The sequence below is a fragment of the Pelobates fuscus genome, chromosome 1, assembly GCF_036172605.1.
Source record: "Pelobates fuscus isolate aPelFus1 chromosome 1, aPelFus1.pri, whole genome shotgun sequence".
Taxonomy (NCBI): domain Eukaryota; kingdom Metazoa; phylum Chordata; class Amphibia; order Anura; family Pelobatidae; genus Pelobates; species Pelobates fuscus.
In genome coordinates, this window is record NC_086317.1 from 306,696,717 (window position 1) to 306,720,907 (window position 24,191).

The 24,191-nt window shown below is 42.5% G+C and overlaps 1 protein-coding gene across 1 annotated transcript in view; it reads left to right on the forward strand.

The window, feature by feature from the left end:
• The window catches only part of NMS (neuromedin S), a 42,127-nt gene that overhangs the window by 411 nt on the left and 17,525 nt on the right, over positions 1-24,191 (forward strand). Inside the window, exons 2-3 of the mRNA XM_063444627.1 lie at positions 1,427-1,482; positions 2,704-2,754. Of these exons, the coding sequence (XP_063300697.1) occupies positions 1,427-1,482; positions 2,704-2,754 (107 nt within the window). The remainder of the gene's footprint in view (positions 1-1,426; positions 1,483-2,703; positions 2,755-24,191) is intronic.

Sequence of the window (24,191 nt, forward strand, 5' to 3'; positions counted from 1 at the left end):
ATGATGCTGTGGGTGTTATTAACACATGGCAATTCTGGGGCAAAGTTCTAAAAGTGAAGCACATAGTAAGGACATTCTATTGGTTCCCATGGTCCACTTTTAGAATTTCTCCCCCAAATTGTAAAATGCAAAAGTGTTAATTGGAGAACTAGCCATGGTGCTGAAATCTGAAAGTAACGGATGGTACTTACTACCAAAATATTTCTAACATGCTTGGGGTTAAATACTGCTCATGTACATTAACTTCAATTCTTTGTGGACTCATGTAAATAGTGTAACACGTTGTCTGGAGGATTTTGAAAAGGATTACAAAAACAATGCTAAACAATGATAATTTAAAGATGGCTGTATGGATAACAGTGAACCTCACTTGCTATATACTGTATGCATGATTGCATTGTAAATTTAGTTATTTAACCGAATTTGTCTGCAAAACTCCTCCCTCATTCCACAATCGAATTTTCAAGTCAGGCACAGTGTACTGGAAAACTATAGCTTTTCAATCTCTTTCTGTCCCAGTTATTAAGGGGCAGCTTTTATACTTTTTTTATACTAATAGACCATGTATTTCAAGATGAAACACTATTTAGAGGATTATTTACGTACATGCATGAATTATATAGTGCTATAATATCTAGCAAAAAGTAAGTCAATCACTTTATATTATGACCTTTCAGCCATGTAATCTTTGATTGGCATTCTGAATGTTAAGCAATCACCATGGAAACCAATGGAATGTGCAGGTTTAGAAGTTTGTCACAGAACTCATCTTTATACAAATATAGTTCATTAAAAGTAGAATGATTGAATTATAAATTGCATTTGTTGCAAATCTTCATTCAGTGCAGCTTCTGCAGTGAACTCTTACATAACAAGGAGTGAATCACCAATCATATTCATGTAACTTTCTACAGCGCTACTGAGCTTATCCCATAGACAATGCTCTGTGGGCACATCAGTGGTTTTTGCTCTAGAAATGTAATGGGTGGACAATGACTGTAACAAATCTAAATCTCAACATCATATACTGCACTATTGTTAAGGTGCAAATGGAAACACTACAGGTTGCTTTGGAAGAGGCAGTAATGTGAAAACTATTATTATTTTCATTATTGTTAATGGGCAATTCAAAAAAGCACTTCAAAATAGTGATCTGCCTTACCCAGGGCACGTGTAGATACCTGGAGTGCCCCTTTAATAGGTTTACATATTATCAAAGTGTTCCTTGGCTAATTCACAAGCTTGATAACCAACACTCTCTATATAACAATTAAATAGATTTCACAATTTCCACAGGGTTTTAAATATTGCCATAAATTAGTTACTTACTTAGGATTATAGAGTAATGCAATTCATACATCAATACACAATTCATTTCTAATGCAAGATTTCTAATAAACCTATTGTCTTTTATTTTTCATAAAAGGTTTCCCACAAGCACTGCCACACTACGTGGAAAGTCTGGATATTCCTGAAAGTGAGGTACATTTTTACATCAATGATATTTGATGTTTGAAATTAACTAGTGCACGAGGTCACATAACATTAAATGTGTTACTAGCCATTACAGTAGAATTAATGCATTTATTTACGACACCATCTGAAAACAATGTAAAGCATCAATAATTAATGGGTAATAGGCTAATAAACATTGTATTTTTAATTAATACTGATTAATGCTAATGTACTTAAATGATTCTGAGGCTGATTCAGATCTGAAGCTACAATAAGTAATCAATAAGCAATAAAGATTGTGTCCCTTGCCAGTGTTAAACATAGGCTATTAGTAGTTTTTAAAAGGGAACTGTCATTTTTGCTAGATTCTATTGTATTTATTTATAAGTAAAATTAATAAATATGTACGAGGTGTGAAGAAAAAAATATAATGTGTAAATCCACACCTCCATATCCTCCAACTCGTTGCCTCCATCTTAGCTCTCTATCAGTCATTGTTACAAGCTCTGTCCTTTACACATGGCAGTCAGCATAGAGAAAGCATACAGAGACAATGAGACAAGAAACATGAAGTGCCAAGAAACAATGTTTGTATTTCTCTCTTTGTTTGTCATTTTTGCCCTACCTTTGCCTTGTCTGAAAAGAAAAAAATAATAATAGATTAATGCAATCTGCATGTGATTTTTAATGTTATATTTGGTTATGTAAATTCCAAATATGAGACAGTTCCCCTTTAAGATGACTTAAATCATAAATCTTGCTATTAAAAGACGAATACACCACATTCTGTTAAACTGGCTGAGAATATATTGTCAAATATTCTCTCTTGTAGACTTCTAGGTCAGCTACAGGTGTGTATCCCTCCTTTGATTTCCACTTAGTCACATAAGGGGTTAAACACACCTACATGGTTTTTTTCCCCACCAATGAAGAGTTAATAAACATATTGACTGAACTGGGGATATTTCAGTGTCAATACGAGTATTGCAAATTTTAGGCTATTATTTATGTATTATTTTATTTCACTATTCACAATTAAATAAATACATATAGTATATTAATCATTTTGTAATATATTACATATTGCCCTTTTAATGTGCAGCCCATACGGTTGCACCCAAGTGTAACTATGACTTATAAGATATTCTTGATCTACGCAGCATGTGATTTAAGAGTACATAGATATTAAAGCTTCTTAGCATAATAATTGACTTAGCTTAACAGACATTTTCTTTGTTTTGTTTAAAGAGATTAGCATTCTGCTTCAACCAGTGGATAGCATTGTCAGATCAACCAGAGGTAAAACACTTAAATTAAATTAAGCACCACTTTCTGTAACTGTCAACAGCTAATATATTGTTTTTGTTGGATGTACACAATTAAAGAAGGACATTCTATTTCAAGCTTTTCTAAAGGATTTATAGCAACAGTAATAGACATTATAATGATCAAAATTGAATATTGTATTCTGTTAATATGAAAATGCACCTTTTGGGAATGTATTATATCCATTATAAATATAATCAAATATTCCAGATCAACTAACTTTTAAAAAAATACTTTTTTTATTATTTGGTGCAAACAAAAGAAATGTGGTAATTCAAGTTTAAGATACATACTATTTTTCCTCCTGCAAAGCTCACAGCTGATGACATGAGCTGCCCAAATCAATGCAAACATCTAGCAAATCAGCAGAGGCACATATATTAAATGAGCCAGCTTCAGCTATTACTCTTTCAGTTAGTTAGAGCTTTCTGTTTCTTTATTAAATCAGGAAAGAAGACCTCTCTGTTAACTCCCTGTGAAACTAAATGTAAGTGATCAGTTCACCCACTATACTTTAGATTGACACAGGAACAAATCCATCCACTATGCTTTGTATTGAAGCACATGCAGATCCTCCAAAAGTTTGTAAAGCGAAGCAGAGACATCCTCCAATATGGTTTGGAGTGAAGCAGAAACTAACCATGCAGTATGCTATGGAGTAAGCCAGGTTCATGTCCTCCAGTATGCATTAGCCTGAAGAACATCAAATCCTTCAGTATGTTTTAGATTGTAGCAGTACTAAACCATGCAGTATACCTCCTCCAAAATGCTTCAGATTGAAAGAGAAGCACCTCCTACAGTCTTTTTTAGATTGAAGGAGAAGCACCTCCTACAGTATGTTTCAGATTGAAGGAAAAGCACCTCCTACAGTATGTTTCAGATTTAAGGAGAAGCACCTCCTACAGTATGTTTCAGATTGAAGGAGAAGCACCTCCTACAGTATGTTTCAGATTGAAGGAGAAGCACCTCCTACAGTCTTTTTTAGATTGAAGGAGAAACACCTCCTACAGTATGTTTTAGATTGAAGGAGAAGCACCTCCTATAGTATGTTTCAGATTGAAAGAGAAGCAAGTCCCACAGTATGTTTCAGATTGAAGGAGAAGCAAGTCCTACAGTATGTTTCAGATTGAAGGAGAAGCACCTCCTACAGTATGTTTCAGATTGAAGGAGAAACACCTCCTACAGTATGTTTTAGATTGAAGGAGAAGCACCTCCTACAGTATGTTTCAGATTGAAGGAGAAGCAAGTCCTACAGTATGTTTCAGATTGAAGGAGAAGCACCTCCCACAGTATGTTTCAGATTGAAGGAGAAGCACCTCCTCCAGTATGTTTTAGAATGTAGCAGTAATAAGCCATGCAGTATGCTTCAGATTGAAGGAGAAGCACCTCCTCCAAAATGCTTCAGATTGAAGGAGAAGCACCTCCTACGGTATCTTTCAGATTGAAGGAGAAGCACCTCCTACAGTATGTTTCAGATTGAAGGAGAAGCACCTCCTACAGTATGTTTTAGATTGAAGGAGAAGCACCTCCTACAGTATGTTTCAGATTGAAGGAGAAGCAAGTCCTACAGTATGTTTCAGATTGAAGGAGAAGCACCTCCTACAGTATGTTTCAGATTGAAGGAGATTGATCGTCCAGTATAAATTACACTGAAACAGACAGTTCATGGCCATTCAAAAGTGCTGCCATCAATTGGAATTAGCAAATCTAAACATTTTCTATAACTAACCACATAGAAATATATACATATCCTATTTTCCAGCTAAGGTTTTTATTTTTTTATTGGCAGATAATCTCAAGCCATTTATCACGTTGTTTTTAGGCATAAGATCAGGAATATGTGTTAACAGCATTTGCAATATGTTGCTTTTTCAATGGAAATTAATGTATACGCAATGAAGAATGTGTATACTGTGTGTGTATTCTCCTAGTTAAATGAATATAAACTGTTAAAGATATTTAATATGTAATGGTTTCCTGTTGTGTTGTCAAAAAAATTATGACAAATACACAGAGTTTATTTTAAGGGGCAATCACAGGTAAACTAAATCCATTAATGGTGGCAAAGTGTTCATATTGAAGATAAACGTGTTCCCTTCTAACTATAGGATTTTAAGAGGCAGTTATAAAATCCCAAGAGCATTTCCAAAACAGCTTCTATTTCTCTACTACTGACAGCCATTGATTTAATTTGTACAGTGCAACAGCTCTATATTACAGCCTGAAGGTTTTGTTTCCAATGTTACATTATATTACACTTATTTCACTGGCAATAGTGCAGTTACACATTCAAAGTATAGTAATAGTGATAATAAACATTATATAAATGTATTTAATTAGGAAGAGTAGATTTAGCTTTCAATCATTTCTAAATTCATCCTGTAATCCTGATATTATTACCCAACTGAGGGCTCATTTCCAATGTTTGTGTTAAAGGAACACTCCATCTGAATTAAGTGAATCAGGGGCATACCTGTCTGGGGCAGAGTTAAACTGCTGTGGAGAGAAGACTTTGGGGTTAAACCATTTGTGAATGATTCAATCCTAAAGGTAAGTTGACACTAAGTAATTCCTGGCACCAGAACAACTTAATTCTGATGAAGTTGTTATGGTGTCGGGAGGTTCTCTTTAGACAATAAACTGCTGCCATAACTAAGAGCTGGTAGGTATTTGTTCCCAAGAAATACCAACAGTAGTAATCTACGCTTACGCCAGTGACTTAAAATACATTTGTTAAAAAATAATCATAACTATAAATAATATTAGAAATAACTGGACTAACTTCTCTTCAGATCTGAAACAATAGACCTAAATAAGCTATTTTTAGGTGGAAACCAGCAAAACTTTCAGCTGAAATTACCCACCTGACCAGAGATAACATCATGGGCTGCAAGCACAAAAAGACAAAGGCTGGCAAAAGTCCTTTGGGACAGAACATTGGCGATCTGTTCTGCAGTTCACAGAAGGCCGCATGGAACAATATGGCGTCCCTTGGTGAAGGATCCTCATATTCTTCTGAGGATTTTGCCTCTGATCCAGGAGAAGGGGCCTCACTAAGCAAGAAGATGGAACCTAGCTCTTCTACAGCAGCGGACCGAGAACCGGTCACCGCAACACAACTTAAGGCGATGCTCGACGAGCTCCACACAAATATAACTGGGGACATGGCCTGTTTCCAGAAAGCCGTGGAAGGCGCTGCAACTCAGATTACCCAACTAGAGGTCGCACACAGCACTCATGACACTAGGATCACTGCAGTTGAAAGTAAAACAGAAGAACTGCAGTGGTGACAGCAGCAAGCTGATTCTAAAATAGATGCCCTGGAAGATCACAGATGGAGGTACAATCTGAAGATTAGGGGAATCCCGGAGTCGAAGCCTATGGTGGACTAACCTCATTTTATCCAGAGATTCCTTGCCAATCTTCTCCCGTCTAAGAATGCCAGGGCAGTCAAACTAGACAACATGTTCTGCCTACCAAAGCCAGCAGGCGCGCCACCTTTCGCAGCTCCAGATCTTATCCTCAGGTAACAATCCTTGCAAGACAAGGCAATGCTGCATACGGCGGTACAAGGAAAGAGACTTCTCCTGCAAAACCTATGAGATAGAGGCATTTCTTACCAATGGGGATCACCTCAAGCAATCTCATACACCATCCAAGGTACATCCCATAGAGCTGGAACATACCAGGCTCTGGGCATGCTGCAGGCGACGGGGAACGGCAAGATAGACCTGTCCCACCTAGACCCAGCGGAGATCCCGGAGTTATCACCTCAAGTAACACGACCCCCCAACCCACCAGTTCTGTGACCTAATTACCAGTGACCTGATGGGATAGCCAAACCCTAGCTACTGCATGCCTAGAGACTTGCCCATGCTTTCCACCGATCAGCTTAAAACCTCTCAATTTGTTATGATTGTTATTGTTTCCCTTCTATTGTGTTTTACATTTCACATCTATTCTGGTCTCACCAACTGCTGCTTAACCTCATTAGATCTACACACAGGGGACACTTCATAGAAACGATCTTAGCTCAGGCTCACATTATTCGTATGCTCCTGCGGGCAATTTGTTTAATTGGCTCACAGCCAAGATATAAACTCATTCCTGGACGCACCTTGTATTCCCCCTTCCCTCCTATCCAAAAAAGCGTAATAACAGCTGCTATTCCCAAGATTTAGGAGGATCATCTCCACAGGGTGGATCACTCCAGAAACCCCATGGGGCACATACCTTCTTGTTAATATACTGTTGAACTTCTCTTCTCACTATAAAACTAAAAACTCACTCCAAATCATCCTCGGTCCATGCACACACTCACCGCACTCACTCATTATGAACACGTTTATATGACTAATGTGATGACAACAAATTTCTATTATCTAAATGTGTGCTGACTTGTTTATAGTTTATGATGTACTCGCTGATGTGGAGTGAGACAAAATAAAGAATAAAAAAAAAATAAAAAAAATAACTGGACTTTGTCTCTTTTTTTTTCCAATTTGACAATTTTTATTATTTTCTTAGGTGTATTTGGGTACAGAAGAGAAAAGGGGGAGGGGTGCAAAAATTTCGATCAGTTACATTCTTATCAACAATTATATATACATTTTGTACATCACTTGATACATATACGTTGTTCATTTCGTGGAATACCCGGAAGGTAAGTACTGCCTACTAGGGCCGAAAGTATGAGTTCCCTTACATACTCGCTCGATTGTGCTTAATTGTCTCCCCTCTCCATGAGGTATTATTAAGTTTGGTACTCGGGTATGGTTCGGGCAGCTCAAGTAGGTACCCCACTCTCGGTGACTTCTACTAATCAACATGTAAGTACACACTTGAAGGTACTTCTTACAGATGTACTGCATACCCCTGTCAATGAATTGGCGGGAGGGAGGGGGGGGGGGAAATGAGCATGTAGGGGGGGAAGGGTCAGGGTATAACTTATATACAAGTGGGTTTTATATTTTATCTATACAACATCGTCAGCTTGATAAGGTCGACACTGCACGGCACTTTTACGATTCTCATCAGACACGTGATATAGTGTTGGCGTTGGGGAGAGGGGAGAGGGGGGAAAAAGGGAGGAGACAGGTTTGTATGTTTTGACCTCATCACATAGGTCCTATGTTCATTCAAAACATTCTAGCACCCCCACTTTTCTTTGTCTCCATCCTTTCTTGATTCTACTCTTCCCCATCCACTAGAGCCTTCACCGTTTCCCAATATTTATCCCATATATAGTGCGCCTCCAGCGTCGCCCCTTTTTTGTCAATTTGGTGATAAGCCATTAATTCGTATTCCCAGTTTGATTGAATTTGTTTAAGTAGTGCCTTTTTTGTGGGGACTGAGTTTGATTTCCATGTCCTAGCAATTAGGGTGCAAGCTGCTATTATAGTATGAAACAATAGCTTTGTATGTATCTTGGTGAGGCCTTCTGGCCATATGTATAGGAGGCATATTGCCGGTGTGAGTTCTATGGGCATGGGCAGCAGGTGTGTGAGTATTTCGCTCACCATGGACCAGTATGGGTGGATACGGTGGCAGGTCCACCACACATGGAGCAAAGAACCTTTGTCCTCCTCGCATCTCCAACAACTGGGGGAGGTACCAGGGTATATGTGCTCAAGTCTCGTAGGAACCAGATACCACCGGTACTGTAATTTACGTACTTGTTCAAAGTGTGCGATACAGGATGTATTACCCTTGTGAATCGTGAAAGCTTTAGACCATTGTTCTTCAGTAAAAGTGCAGCCTAAGTCTACATGCCAAGCGTGTTTGAATCTGTCTACAGAGTTCGTTTTGCCCTCTAGCAGTGTTGCATACACCATGGAGAAGATTTTCCTATGTGGTATCCCCTTTAGACATCAAGTGTCAAATCTAGATATTGTGGGTGTGGTCGTTTGTAGCAGGGATTTGAGCTGCAGATACGGGAAAATTGCTCTATTTGGTAGATTAAATTGCTCCTGTAACTCTGGGAATTGCTTTAGGGACGACCCGTTATATAGGTGGTGTACATGTGTGCATCCCGCTGTCACCCAAAGTCTGTGGTCAAATGTCTGGTTCCTCAAATGGATGCTATACATTGTGGTGGCTAATGATGGTGTCAGTGGGCCACTAATGCTTGCTTGATGTGTATCCCATGTTTGTAAGAGCAGCTTGGTCTGTTCTAGAATGTCCGGTGCGTCAGGTCTCAATTTTTTTTTGGCACCTAGAATAGGTGGTGTAGTCCCGCTTTACATGCCCAGTACGATTCTATGGCTACCCATTGTGGTGGTGAATCCGTCCTATGTGTAGTTGCCATTGTGCAGAGGAGTGCAGCCTTGTAATATAAATTTATGTCAGGGAAGGACATTCCCCCTTTTGATGTTGGCCTTTTAATTACCTGAATCGCCACTCTGGGTTTTTTGTTGGCCCAGACGAATCGTGTAACGCTCTTTTGTAGAGCTATCATATACTGTTTGGGGATAGGAATCTGCAGTGTCCTGAACAGATATTGCAGTTTGGGGAGTAGTGACATTTTAAATGCAGCTATTCGCCCGTGCCACGAGTGGAAGTCACTGCTCCATTGGTGAAGTGTTTGTAATATTTCATGAGACAGCTTTTCGTAATTATATTTAAACATTAGGTGTGTCGTTCTAGCTACTTTAATACCAAGAAAAGTTATGTGATCTTCCCTCCAGTCGAAGGTAAAGGAGTCCTTCAGCGTTTGTAAGATTTGGCCCGGTAGGTCAATGCCCATCGCCTGCGTTTTAGTCAGGTTGAGCTTATAATAAGACACTCTATTGTAGTCTTGGATACACGTTAATAAGTTGGGTAGAGAAATTTGTGGTTGCGTCAACGTTAGGAGTATGTCATCTGCGAAGAGGTTTAGGGTGTATTCCCTGTCCCCTACTTCTACCCCATGAATGGATGGGTGTGCTCTTATAGCCAACGCTAGGGGCTCCAGCGCCATCACATACAACAGCGGTGAAAGGGGGCACCCCTGCCTTGTCCCATTAGTTATCCCGATTTTATCAGATACAAATCCCGAGTTCAGAACTCGGGCTGCTGGTGCCGAATACAAGGCCCTGACCGCCGAGATGAAGTTCCCCGGGAGCCCGAACTTATGCAGGGTCGCCTCTAGGAACCCCCATCCCAGCCGGTCAAAGGCCTTTTCTGCGTCTAGGGATAGTAACACCCCCCCTCCAGATTTTGTCGCCCTGAGGCTATGCATAATGCTGAGGACTTTTCTAGTATTGTCTGCTCCCTGTCGACCCTTCACAAACCCTACTTGGTCGTCGTGTATAATGTGGGGGAGTATAGGTCCCAGTCTTAGTGCAAATATTTTGGCGAGGAGTTTAACGTCCGTATTAAGAAGCAAAATTGGCCTAAAGTTTTGCGGGCATGTCGGTTGTTTGCCTGGCTTGGGAAGGGTGATAATGTGGGCAACTTGCATCTCCTCAGGCAGTGACCCAGTATGTACCGCTTCGTTGAATACTGCGGCCAGGTGTGGTGCCAGGACTTCCCCAAATTTATGATAGTATGAATTTGCGAAGCCATCTGGGCCCGGGGCTTTGGCTTTTGGAAGAGTTCTGATTGTGTCTTTGACCTCCTCTGGGGTTATTGGCCTCGCTAGCGTGTTTTGTTGTTGAGCTGTCAAGGTGGGGATTTTTATTCTGTCCAGATAAGTCGAAATCTCTGTATCTGATGGAGTGTGTGTGGCCGGGTCATGTTTGAGGTTATATAAGTCTGAATAGTAATGTGCGAACTCGTTGCCTATTTCTATGGGGGTCAGAACTTTCCCTCCTGACCTGGTGTTCAAGTACGCGATTTTCTGTGCTAACTGTCGTTTCTTTAGCCTCGACGCCAAGAGTCTCCCTGCCCTATTTCCTTGGGAATATTGTGTTGCCCTCAGTCTTCTCAAATGGTAACCCACTTTAGCCAGCGCATGTTGGCGTAGGCCGTGACGAATCTGGGATATTTGCTCTTTTAATTGTACGGTCGGGCGGAGCTGGTTTTGGACCGTCAAGGAGTATAACTCTTTCTGCCAACCAAGCACTTTTGTCTGCGTTTCTCGTTTTATGTGTGACGCCTGTTTTATGAGTATTCCTCTCGCTACCGCTTTATGAGCCTGCCATATAGTGTGATGCGACAGTGCGGGGTTGGCATTTTCCTCGAAGTATATTTTAAGGGAGTTGGATAGAGTAGTGGAGAATGTGTCGTTAGTGAGGAGGGTCTCGTTTAGTCGCCAGGGGCTCCTATGCTTAAAATCATAATTGTCTTTTAAAATTAATTCCACAGGGGCGTGGTCTGACCACACAATTTGTCCCACTTTGCTGTCTACTATCTGCCCCAATGCCGCCCCCCCTACCAGAAACCCATCAATTCTGGAATATGTGTTGTGGACTGTTGAGTGATAGGTATATTCTCTGTCTTCTGCATGTGTTACTCGCCATGCGTCGTAATAATGGTGAAGTGACAGTAATTTTACTAACGCTGCACATTGCCTTTTGAGTGGCTTGTATCTAGGGCTGTGTCGGGACAATGTGGTGTCGAGAGTTGGGTTGAGAACGTGGTTTATGTCCCCACATATGATTGTCGTCCCTTGCTGTATTTTCTCTATTCTACAGATTATCTTGTGGATAAAGTTTCTTTGATTGGTGTTGGGGGCGTAAACGTTTGCTATCGTGTATAGAGCATGGTTAATGTGCCCTACTATAATGACATATCTGCCTTCCTTATCTATGTCTTCCAATATTAGATCAAAGGCTACTTTCTTGCTTATATAGGTGGATACCCCTTTAGATTTGGTAGTCGCCGTGGAGTGGAACTGGTGTGGATACCTAGTGGTCATAGGGCGTGGGTGTGTCGTGCTCCTGAAGTGCGTTTCTTGTAAGCACACAACGTCCGCATCCTGGGACCTGATATCCCTCTCCAGAAGATGTCTTTGCACTGGGAGGTTTAGTCCTCTCACGTTGTGGCTATAAAACTTTAGGGTGTCATATAAGGGAAGTTTCTGTATATTGCCTGTGTAGGTAGTTCTATATGAGGGCTCTGCCTTCCCCAGCTATTTCGAGCCAGGCATATCCCTTTCTGTATTCCCCTTTGCATAACTATCATGAGACCCATTCTGGAGTCCAGCTCCAGTTGTCGGGCTGCTGCAGATGTGTAACCGTATAAGTCGTGTAGTGTGGTTGGGCCACCCACTAGGCCCATGCGTGGGGTGAGGGAGGGTAGGAAAGGTGAAATAACAATAAAAAAACAAATGACATAACACTTCACATTGCTATTCTGCGACACAATTATAAACGATAACATAAGTGCCAAAACGTTGGCTAGGCTCCCATAACGGGATCCTTGGGGGTCGGAGCTTAAAGCTTCGATCCTGGTTGTTGGTGCTACCGCGAGGTAGGCCCTCGCTGATACATTAACATTTTCAATGACCCTATACATTTTTCGTTTTGCAATACATTTACACTCTAAATAACTAATTTACGCTACCAGTAAGGTTATACCGTGAGGTCGCCTGGGTGATTCAGGGTTCGTACTTGGGGGTAACCGTGCTTGTATTAATTACAGATGGCTCATGGCCATCACTAATTGTAAGGTCTTTTGGTGCTGAACGGCAACCCGTCTATGCATACGCTAATTAAATCCCCATCGCTGCCCCTCACCTCAACCTGCGTTTTTACAGTTAGTATGCCTCACGGCCTGCTAAGGCTAATCCAAGGCCTCTATTTAAGGTAGTGTACACTTAACACATTAACTGCTTATAACATAACTATGAACAAGAGCGCTATCCTAGAATACTTGCGAGCTTAGGAAAGTATATTTTGGCAGTATGGTGGTAGTTATTTCCGTGCTTTCTTCCATGCTGTAGGCATGCGGCTATCCGATGTCGGTTCCAATTGAGATGCCGGCAGGTTGATACCCCAATCTTTTAATGTCTGTATGCCGTTTTCCGGAGAAGTAATGGCTGTAAGAGTCCCGTTGCGGTGGATCAATAATTTGGTCGGGTATCCCCATCTGTATGCTATGTTATTGGATCGGAGAAGTTCCGTAACGGTGCTAAAGGATTTCCTCTTCTTGAGTGTCATGGCGGAGATATCTGCAAAAATGTTGTTTTTTTGGTATTCTACAGGTAAGTCCATTCGTGTGCGACTGGCCTTGAGAACCGCTTCCTTGGCATGGAAATAATGCATCTTGAGCACCACATCTCTCGGGGTATCTGCAGGTAGGTATTGTGGTTTTGCAACCCTATGTATGCGGTCCCTGAGCAAAACATCTTGTGGTAGATCAGGTACCAGGAGGCGGAACAACCCAGTGGCGTAGGCCGTTAGGTCCAACGGGCCTATTTGTTCAGGCACATTTCGCAATCTTAGATTACTGCGTCTCGCGCGGTCTTCTATGTCGGCAAGTTTTGCTTCATATTCGTTAAGTCTGTCCCACGCTTCATCCACTCTTACAGTTAGGCGGTTATGTGCCTCTGTTTGCGCTTCCACTGTGTTCTCCAATTCCGAGGTACGGGACCCCAGTTTTTGAATGTCCATGCGGAGGTCTGTGAATGATTTCTGCAGCGTGCCTTGCAGTTTAGCCGCCATGCTGTCAAACATAGCTTGTAATCCGTCTGTGGTGAGTACGAGGCCTGATGCATCAATGTGCATTTCTCGGTCTCCCTCCGTCTCGGCGCCATCTTGTGACTCTTCTGTTATCAGGGCCCCTTTTGAAAGCCCCTGTTTGGCGCTGAAAAAATGCAATTTGTCTTGCTTTTCGGATGCTCGCTTGCTCTTGTGGTGAGACATGTTATGGGGGTCTTTATCCCCGTTTGTTTTGTTCGTTATGGGTCTCTTAAAGCTGTGTGAGGGCCTAAAAAATCACGGAGCTAGCAGACCATGCGACTGCTCGCGGTCGGATCCAGGCCACGCCCCCCGACTTTGTCTCTTGATACCTAGCTGAGACAGTTTAATTTTTACAAGATAGTGGCATCCGGTAAAATTTAGCAAGTAAGAAAGAATGAATTTAAACAGTAGAACTTAAAATATCTTGTTATGCTCTATAAAAGATATTAAACTTCTCAGCCGGGAGAGGTCTTCTAGTATGGAAGCAGTTGCTACTAGCTAATGTCAGTGACACCCAGTTATAATAGTATTAATTTCATCTGGAAAGGATGAAATGCAGATAAACTGTAGAGAGTTATTCTTATAATATTTATAGGAGCCATCAATATTATTTTTTTTATATTCTTTATTTTTGAAGAGCAGAGTGGAATAGATGTTCCAGTAATGACATTTAGCATGAGAGAGAATATCAAGATATAGATATGAATGGTCATATTATGCTCCATTTCTCGTTTTTTTTAAAACATGAAAAACAATAGAACTACAGGCGAAATATCAAGCTGAATATACATGTCTAGTCCTAGCTGGTATTTTGAACTTACGGCTGAATAAGGTTGCTAGACATAGGGATTATTAATAATATGAAATATTAAATCATGCTTGGACAATATATGCGTATGCAAACAGATTATAAACTTGGCAGGCTGAATTAAAGAATATGTTACCACTGGGCTCCCTAATCTGGAAGTAATGGGACACAAGATGGATATGAACAAAAGGCACAGAATGTAAGCAGGGTTCTCCACATGAGAAATTAGGGGACAACACTCTGTTTGTCTAGATGCCTTAAGTCTAGGTCACCCTATTCCAAAGATAGGCCATATGTTTGAGTCCAGAGCCAAGTCAGGACTGATGGTGTTATATTCCTCCATTTCAGGACTGTTCAGGACCTGCTGGGTGTCATGGGACATAGAGTGTACAAGTCCACATTGCCTTAATTCCCTGTTGCTGCAGCTCTGGGCTTTAAATGGGGCTTGTGCTCTGTATTCATAGATCCTCCATCTCCAGGTGATAGAATCTTGTGCCCACAAGGGCCCCAAATCTCGGGCACCTCCATGGGTGTATGGACAGCTGCCTGGGTGGTACTCCAGGTGGGTCCATGGATTAGAAGTAAAACTGATGTGTGGTCTGCTGCTTTGGGCATCCATTTATCAGGGGGAGTGAGTATATTGGGTTTGTTGCTTATTCGGTGCCAGAATGCCTTGCAGACTGCGTTGAATTTGGAGTTGAACGAGGCTCTCCAAATTTGACACTCAGGGCATATGTGGCAGTGCTAAAGAGCCGATGTGGTGGCCATCTTGGTTGCTCCACGTGGTTCAAATAACTTCTTACAGGTGAATCTCCATCTCAGGATCAGAGTGCCCCAGTGGGGACTGGAGTATCCCCTCCATAACCAGGAGAACGTCTGCCTCTCCCTGCTACCGAGCAACAATATCTTGATACCACTGGTCTGGACGAGTTAGAAGGTTGGCTGTGCGTTGCTGAGCAGGCTTCAGTAGTCGCCCGACGGTGTGGTATACCCACCGTCCTGTTATCAAATGGGTCAGTGTGGCTAGAAGCCAGAGTTTGTTCCCAAGTGCGCGGAGTTAGTGTAAAGCACTGTCACGATTCAGGGAACCTAACATGCTAACAGGTCACAGAGAGGAAAAGGTGCAGTACCGGTCCTTAGAATGGCCAGGTTAAGCACACCAAGAATAGTCAGGAGACAAGCCGAGTAAGGGGAGCCGAGTAAGAAGGAGAACGTGAAACAAGCCGAGGTCAAAGGGATGGAGAATACAGGAGAGTCGGAAAAACAAGCCAAATAATCGGTAACCAGAGAGAACATTACCCCCCCTCGAGGACCGCCCGGAGGGCGGGAAGCCGAAGGCTTCAAAGGAAACCGTGCATGAAAGGAGCGGACCAAAGATGGTGCGTGCAAATCAGAGACAGAAACCCAAGACCGCTCCTTAGGACCGTAACCCTTCCAATCCACCAGATACTGCAACCGACCCCGAGAAAAACGAGAATCGAGGAGAGCAGCCACCTCGTACACGTCACTAGAGACCGCGCGGAGGGAATCGGGTCGCCTGAGAGGACGAGAGAACCGATTACAGAGCAAGGGCTTTAAAAGGGAGGTGTGAAAAGTGTTAGGTATACGCATGGAAGGAGGCAATGCCAGGGAGTAGGACACGGGATTAATCCTACGCAATACCTTATAGGGGCCAAGGTACCTGGGCGCAAATTTCATCGAGGGAACCCTGAGGCGGAGATTCCTAGAGGATAACCAAACCTTATCACCCGGAGCATAAGAAGGAGCCGCACACCTACAGCGATCAGCGAATCTCTTCTGAGCAACCGCTGCACGAGAGAGAGCAACATGGACCTGATCCCACATCTTCCGTAATGAGGTGAGGTGCTCGTCCAAAGCGGGCATTCCCTTGTCGGAGAATACACGGGGAAGGACAGAGGGTTGGAACCCATAAGCAACCATAAAAGGACTTAAGCCAGTAGACGAATGAGTCACAGTATTCCTGGCGAATTCAGCCCAGGGAAGATGAGACCAGTTGTCTTGGTGTGCATTCGTGAAGCAACGTAAATACAACTCCACAGACTGATTAGCTCGTTCAGCAGCTCCATTAGATTGTGGATGATAGGAGGACGTAAACGACAAGGAGATCCCCATCTCAGCACAAAAGCCCTTCCAAAACCGAGAGACAAATTGAGAACCCCTGTTGGATACGATATCCAGTGGTATACCATGCAACCGGAACACCTCTTTGGCAAACACCTGAGCCAACTGAACCGCAGAAGGAAGTTTCTTAGGCGGAATAAAGTGCGCCATTTTAGAGAACCTATCTGTCACAGTCAAAATTACTGTCTGTCCATCAGAGGAAGGAAGATTCACAATAAAATCCATGGATAAGTGGGTCCAGGGTTTCTTGGGTACAGATAAGGGCATCAGGAGTCCCCGGGGTTTAACATTAGGCGACTTACACTGTGCACAGACACGACAAGCCTGCACATAATCCACCACGTCTTGTTTAAGTGAAGGCCACCAAAACTGTTGAAGGAGGCCCTTATACGTCTTGGTAATCCCCGGATGACCAGCAGTTTTGGCAGTGTGAAATAAAGCTAACAACTTTTTTCTGTCTTTTACTTTCACGTATAGTCTACCAACAGGTGTCTCAGAGGGTGCTTGGGTTTGGTATGTCTTGATACTATCAAGGAAAGGAGACGAAATAACCAAACGAGTAGCAGCTATTATCTGAGACGCAGGTACAATGGGTTCGGGAGTGGGGGCAATAGACTCCAAAGGTTTGTACTGTCGGGAGATAGCATCAGCTTTGACATTACGGTAACCAGGCCTATATGTAATAACGTTCTGAAAGCGTGAAAGAAATAAAGACCATCTAGCCTGCCGAGAGGACAATCTTTTAGCATCTGCTATATAGGAGAGATTCTTGTGATCAGTTATAACCAAAATTTTGTGTCTAGATCCCTCTAATAAGTACCTCCATTCTTTAAAAGCCATCACAATAGCCAATAGTTCCCTGTTCCCAACGTCGTAATTCTTTTCTGAATCAGACAGCCTTTTAGAAAAGTAACAACAGGGATGGAGGGGTTCGTCATACGATAATCTTTGGGACAACACTGCTCCTACACCTGATTCAGAAGCGTCCACTTCCATAACAAAGGGAAGGGAAGGATCAGGATGGTGTAGCACAGGGGCAGTGGTAAATGCCTTTTTGAGAGTCTCGAAGGCCTCAAGGGCTTCAGGAGTCCAAACCCTGGGGTGCAAACCTTTTTTAGTTAGTTTCGTAATAGGGGAAATAAGTGGTGAAAAGTTTTTAATAAACTTCCGATAATAATTGGCAAACCCTATAAAGCGCTGTATTGCTTTAAGTCCTTGGGGAAGAGGCCAGGACAGTATGGCTTCCAATTTAGAAGGATCCATGCTGAATCCCTGTTCAGAAATGACATACCCTAGGAATCGCACAGAAGTCTGGTCGAACAAACATTTTTCTAACTTGCAATAAAGACCGTTCTGCAACAATTTCTTAAGCACCATCCTCACATGAGTATGGTGTGACTTTAAATCAGGAGAATATACAAGTATGTCATCAAGGTATACCACGGCACAGACATGCAGTAGATCCCTAAGGACATAATTTATGAGGTCCTGAAACACAGCAGGAGCATTACACAGTCCAAAAGGCATGACTAGATACTGATAATGTCCACTACGTGTATTGAACGCTGTTTTCCACTCATCATTCTCCTTTATACGAACAAGGTTATAAGCCCCCCTGAGGTCTAGTTTAGTAAAATATCTAGAACCTTTGACACGATCAAACAACTCAGTGATGAGAGCGATAGGATAGGCGTTCTTGATTGTTATATTGTTCAGACCCCTGTAATCTATGCATGGCCTTAAGTCACTCTCTTTCTTGGCAACGAAAAAGAAACCAGCACCAGCAGGAGAGGAGGACCTTCTGATAAAACCTTTCCTCAAGGATTCCTGTATATACTCCTCCATAACCTGATTTTCTTTTTCAGAAAGAGGGTAGACCTTACCCCTAGGTGGCATAGTAACCGGTAAAAGGTTTATGGCACAGTCATAGTCACCGTGTGGAGGTAGCTTATCTGCCTCCCTTTTTTCAAAAACCAATGCAAGGTCTGCATACACAGAAGGGACAGAAACAGAAAGTGGTTTAGCCGCGGGCACATTGAGTAAACAAACAGGACGTACATGGGCCATACTGTCTCGTTGACAAGATTCCCCCCAAGAGAGTATATCTAAACAACCCCAATCAAGTACTGGGTTGTGTTTAACTAACCAGGGAAAACCAAGAACGATGGAAACAGTAGGGGAGTCAATTATTTGGAAGGTTAACCTTTCCTTGTGCAAAGCACCCACAGACATAACTATTTCTTGGGTTTCATGGGTCACCAGAGGTTTCTCAAGTGGTCTACCATCTATGGCCTCAATGGCCAAGGGTGTGGCCTTTTGGATCAAAGTCAAGGCTGCGGTTTTAACAAAGTTTTCATCCATAAGGTTGTCTGCCGCACCTGAATCGATCAAGGCTTTGGTTGTTATAGTGGTTTTATTGACCAAAAGAGAAACCGTAATAAACGGTCTGGAGATGGACACATGAGGGGACAAAGTCATAACACCCGAGGCCGACCCCTCTCTAGGCCTTAGGTGCTGAAGTTTTCCTGTAATTTAGGGCAGGTATTACAGTGGTGACCCCTCTTTCCACAATAAAGGCATAACCCCTCCCTTCTACGATACGCTCTTTCAGCCTCAGTTAACCACGTAGCACCCAATTGCATGGGTTTGGGGGATGGTTGACTAGGAGCGGGTAATGCTAGTAATGCAGTACTGGGTAGAGCAGGTAACACCCGTGTATTCATCCGTCTTTGACTACGCCTCTCTCTAATACGGTTGTCAATAAGAATTATATAGTCTATAACATCATCCAGAAGAACAGGCAATTCCCTGGATGCTATTTCATCCAGTATGTAAGCGGCAAAACCCTCTTGAAAGGCTGTTACGAGGGCGTCATTATTCCAAACCACTTCAGCTGCTAGAGTGCAGAATTTGATAGTATAATCCGCTACAGATCTGTTACCCTGTCGGACCCTAAGCAGAGCTTTGCCAGCAGAGGCAACCCTACCGGGTTGATCAAACGTGCGTTTGAAAGCTGTCAAAAAATCTGCAAAGGACATAGGAGATGTATTCTCCCACATGGGGTTGGCCCATTCTAAAGCTTTCCCGGACAAGTGGTTTATCAAAAAGGCAATTTTGGTTCTGTCAGTGGGATAGGAACGTGGATTCATCACCAAATGGATGTCAATTTGGTTGAGGAAACCACGACACAACGCTGGATCACCGCTATAGCGCTGTGGCGGCGTCATATGAACTACGTGAGCAGGAACGGGTACCGGAGTGGGAATGGGTTCGGGCACAGTAGCAGCAGCCTCCTGAACGGTAGGTTGCAAGTGTGCAGTACGAGCCAGTATGGTTTGTAAAGCTTGAGCAAACTGAACCATACGGTGGTCTAAACCATCCATTCTAGCCTCCTGATCAACTAATAGCTGTGGAATGACCGCAGGTTCCATTATGGCCCTGTTGTAATGTCACGATTCGGGGAACCTAACACGATAACAGGTCACAGAGAGGCAAAGGTGCAGTACCGGTCCTTAGAATGGCCGGGTTAAGCACACCAAGAATAGTCAGGAGACAAGCTTAGTAAGGGGAGCCAGAAAACAGGAGAATGTGAAACAAGCCGAGGTCAAAGGGATGGAGAATACAGGAGAGTCGGAGGAACAAGCCAAATAATCGGTAACCAGAGAGAAACACAAGCAAACAGCAATACAGGTAACCAAAGACCACAACAGGGCACTGAGGGACAGGAAAGGTAAGTATTTAAACCCTGTGGTTAATTCTGATTGGATAACTTCCAATCAGAATTAACAATCACACGTGGGAGATATCTATACCTCCCACTGTGATTGTCATACTGTGACTTTAACGCCGGGTCACGTGGCTGACCCCGGCGTTTGCATAAATGCGCGGTCTCCCAGCGTACAGCGTTATACACGCTGCTGCCGGGAGACGAGAAGGAGGATGCGAGTGGCGTCCGAGGCTGTGAGGACGCCGCTCGTCAACAGGCATAGGAAGGGAAGACCGCGACAAGCACTTCCGACCATCTTTGGAGTCAGGCCCTGTTCCCTGGAGCCATCATTATTTGAGAACACATTTCAGTAAATTTGTCTCAAAGTGTAGTAAGACACCCTATGTTTTCTCCCTAGTGTTTCTTGTAGTTTATAATTAATTCATAAAAGTCAGACAAATAAGAACTTACATATTAACAGTATTCAACTTAGCTAATGATCTTCAGTATAAACACCTGAACTTGGCACTATGCAGCATGGTGGTTCTTAGATCTTCGACTTCTGCACAAAGTAACAGGGACATCCCACTTCATGCTCTCATTAAAACCATCATAATTGATTTCTATCATTTATAATAAATATGTGTAAATACTGCTTTATATGTTGAAAAATAAATTTCCAGTTTGACTATTTTTTAGAAAATTAAATTTGCTCCTTGGTGCATTCCTGGCAATTCATGGTTTAGTGAATACCATGGACACACTAGGTTGAGGAATGAGGATAGATATGCAAGGCTGGAATTGATGTTAGGAATTAGGGACTAGGCTGGGGTCTCGGGAGGTGCTGCTGTGGCTGACTAAACAGTTGTTTAGAAGCTTTAGAGATTAGTTTCGAATTAAACTTTGTTTCATTCAAATGTGGGCCAATTGAGTGATTAGTCCAATAATAATTTCTGAGCACTCAGCTGAAATGTACAAAAATTAAGAACCAAAAAAGTTGCTAAGTAATTTTGATTTGTAATTCTGAATTCTGCCCATGGCACTGAAAAAAAGATGATTGATGGGAAGAAAAGATGAATTATATATATTTTTTGAAATAAACAAAATAAAATAGAATAAAAGGATAGGCTTAGCGGCTCCAATATATTTATTTAAAAAAATATATAATTCCCTTCAACTCTCTCCAACACCCCCACTGGAGGACTCGAGGAGTGACATCCTTGGTGGGAATCATACCACCTATTCCTACATGTATTGAGCAATATCCCATTTGCTCTTCACTTGTGAGTATACCTCCATCTTTTATCATTTTATTCTGTATCATCCAGAGAGCACTATTTTGTGTTTCTACCCTCTTTTTTATATCAAGAACTACATAATATATACCGGCCCACTGCTATTGTAAAGGAGTAATACCTCTGGAGACCCCCTTTTGAGGACATCCAAGGACCATCTACATATCCATAGATGGGGATTATACCGTGCAGGCGCACATATCTGGAGCTGAGTATAAGCTCCAGAAAATTGTAAGTGCAATTCCTTTCCCTTCACTTATTATCACTTAAGATCCTAACATACTACACTATATCCGCTCTGAGCGTGGGAATTCCATCACAGGCGCTGCTCCCTGATCCTACTATTTACACCCATCGTACCACCAGAAAAGAAGAGACTCTGGTTTTTGGGAAGTTTTAGCAGCCACATACTATAATTACAAGTACTGATATTCTACCTACCCCTATATTTCACAATATTATACATGACAATGAAAGGCTGTAGATAAAACATGAAATGTCAGGAACAATGCACCTTCCATAGAAAAAGAGAGAAAACATCAGAAACACAATTCTAGTATGGAAATGTCAGGGTACCTGTTGTCTCTACCTCTGTGGAGGTGAGACACTTGGACGTTCTTCCTCGCAAAAGGGTTGAATCACTCGTTCCTCGCGGTTCCCTCGGTCGTTTACACGCCGGCCTCGAGGGATCCACTTCCTTTTATGACGCGGCGTTCAGTAGCCGACGTCATGACGACAACCCAACCCGATCTGTCAATCAAGCCCCAAGCACGAATGAGGATTCGTCGGGGGCGTGATTACCTGTTTGGAACCAGGGTATAAAATAGGGCTTTCTACATTTGTTCATTGCCCTGTCGTGGTTCTAGCTTGTCTAGTCACTCAGTGCTCTTGTATTCTGTTAGTTTCTTTGGTTTTGACCCGGCTTGTCTGTTCTACCTAGTTTACCTCTATTACCCTTTGACTCGGCTTGTCTCTCGCTTACCTGCTCTCTCGTTCCCTCGACCTCGGCTTGTCTCTAGACCATTCTTTACTTACTACTTACGTTAGTCCGGCCATTCTAAGGTCCGGTATACGTACCCTGTACCTGTTTGTACTCTGCGTGTTGGATCCCTGTCCCGATCCTGACAGGAAAGCAGAGAAATAATTCAAAGAACTGTTGAATAGAATTGTAGCTAGCATTCAGGAGGTAAATACCACTGGGTGGTTAGTGCTAACTTTTGCCGATAATTAATGGTAATATGTATTTAGGGCACAATCAAAAAGTTAGCAAAAATATATTGCAGCTTATATCTAGGCATGTAGTGTTAGAGTACGAAATTAGCCAGCTGCCTGAGAGAATATGCATTAGGAACCAACAGCTCTAGACCCATATAATTAGAGTCCAGCACATAGATATCAGTACTGCAGAAAATAAGCAAATAGAGCATGTACAGCCACGGAAAATCTGCTGATCTGTCACAAACTGTCTCAGCCGATGCCCGTGGATGGGAGGCTTGTGACCCATGAGTGTAAGAGTCCATCTGTAGTTCACACTTTTACAGCCTCCAGACCAGGTAAGTAGTGCTGTAAGTGCCTCCGGGACCACAGCTCCACGTTTCTTCGGCTGCAGGCCTGAAAGGGAGCCTATACCTTAAATACATGGATCCTCCTTCCAGATGTGGCAGGAACATGGCACCCGTCGGATGATTGGACGCATGGAGGTGTCTCTAAGTGGGCCCTTGGTGCAGAAGAGGATCAAGCAGCTGAGACTGCACTCCAACATGGCACTGTGTCAGATGTATGGGTAATGCGCTCCCAAAACCTCCGTCAGATATCATCAAATCTTGCATTGAAATGTTCTCTCCACCTCAAGCCCTCCGGGCCCGCTTTGTATTGTTGAGGCTTGTGCATGGTGGCCTTCAGAGGCCACAGGATTATCTGGCAATGTGGGATGAAGTCTGCCCAGTGGAGACCGGGATTACCCTCGCCGGTCCAAAGAATGTGGGAAATATGGCTCCTTGAAAGCTACCACAAGGCTTGCACACTGCATCAGGAGATCAGCTGCTTCTCGCCTCTGCCCGCGTGCCAGCTTATTTTGCCTCAAACAAATCGGACATGAATGCTGGTAAGCATGATATTCCAGGCCAGGTTTATCAAATTGCACTCTGCTAAATGACAGTTTGCATGCATTTCAGGACCTCTGGTGTCAGAATGTCAGCTTTATTTGACACCAGAGGTCTTGGATGTCAGGCCCCACCCCCTTTATGCAATGTTGTATCTCAAGTACACGTAAGTTGGTTTTATTGGGGAGAAGTTAGGTCTTATACCATGAGCATGTTCTGCAGGCTTACAGCATTCAGTGGTATTGTGAGTAGCAAATAATGAAGAGATAATACATAAATTGTTATATAAATAGTAGAAGTGTTGTTTATGTTTACTATTTCTTTTTACTGTGAAAATTATTTTTCAGCATTGAATGAAAAAAAATCACAAACAGAAATTCTAAATACAAAAATGACCACTACTGAGAAAGTGGAGAGACAAAAGAAATACATCACAGACAGCAATGTCTATTCCAGATGTTTTGGAATACATCTACCATAATGTTCTTACAGCCATAATGCTGGCAAGGCATCAAGGGAGATGTGGTCTGCAACAGATGGAGTGCTGAAGGTTACCTACCCCTGGTCTGCACTAATGTTTTTCAGAAGTGATCATCTGTGAACTATATAGAAAATACTCTTACAAAACACTACAATAATCAATTATTCATCTTTTTGTAAAGAGATGTAATACATCAGTTCAGTCAATAGACAAAGACAGTCTTTCTACTGATCAATGACTGCATACACAAAACTTACATCGTATCTTTCTAA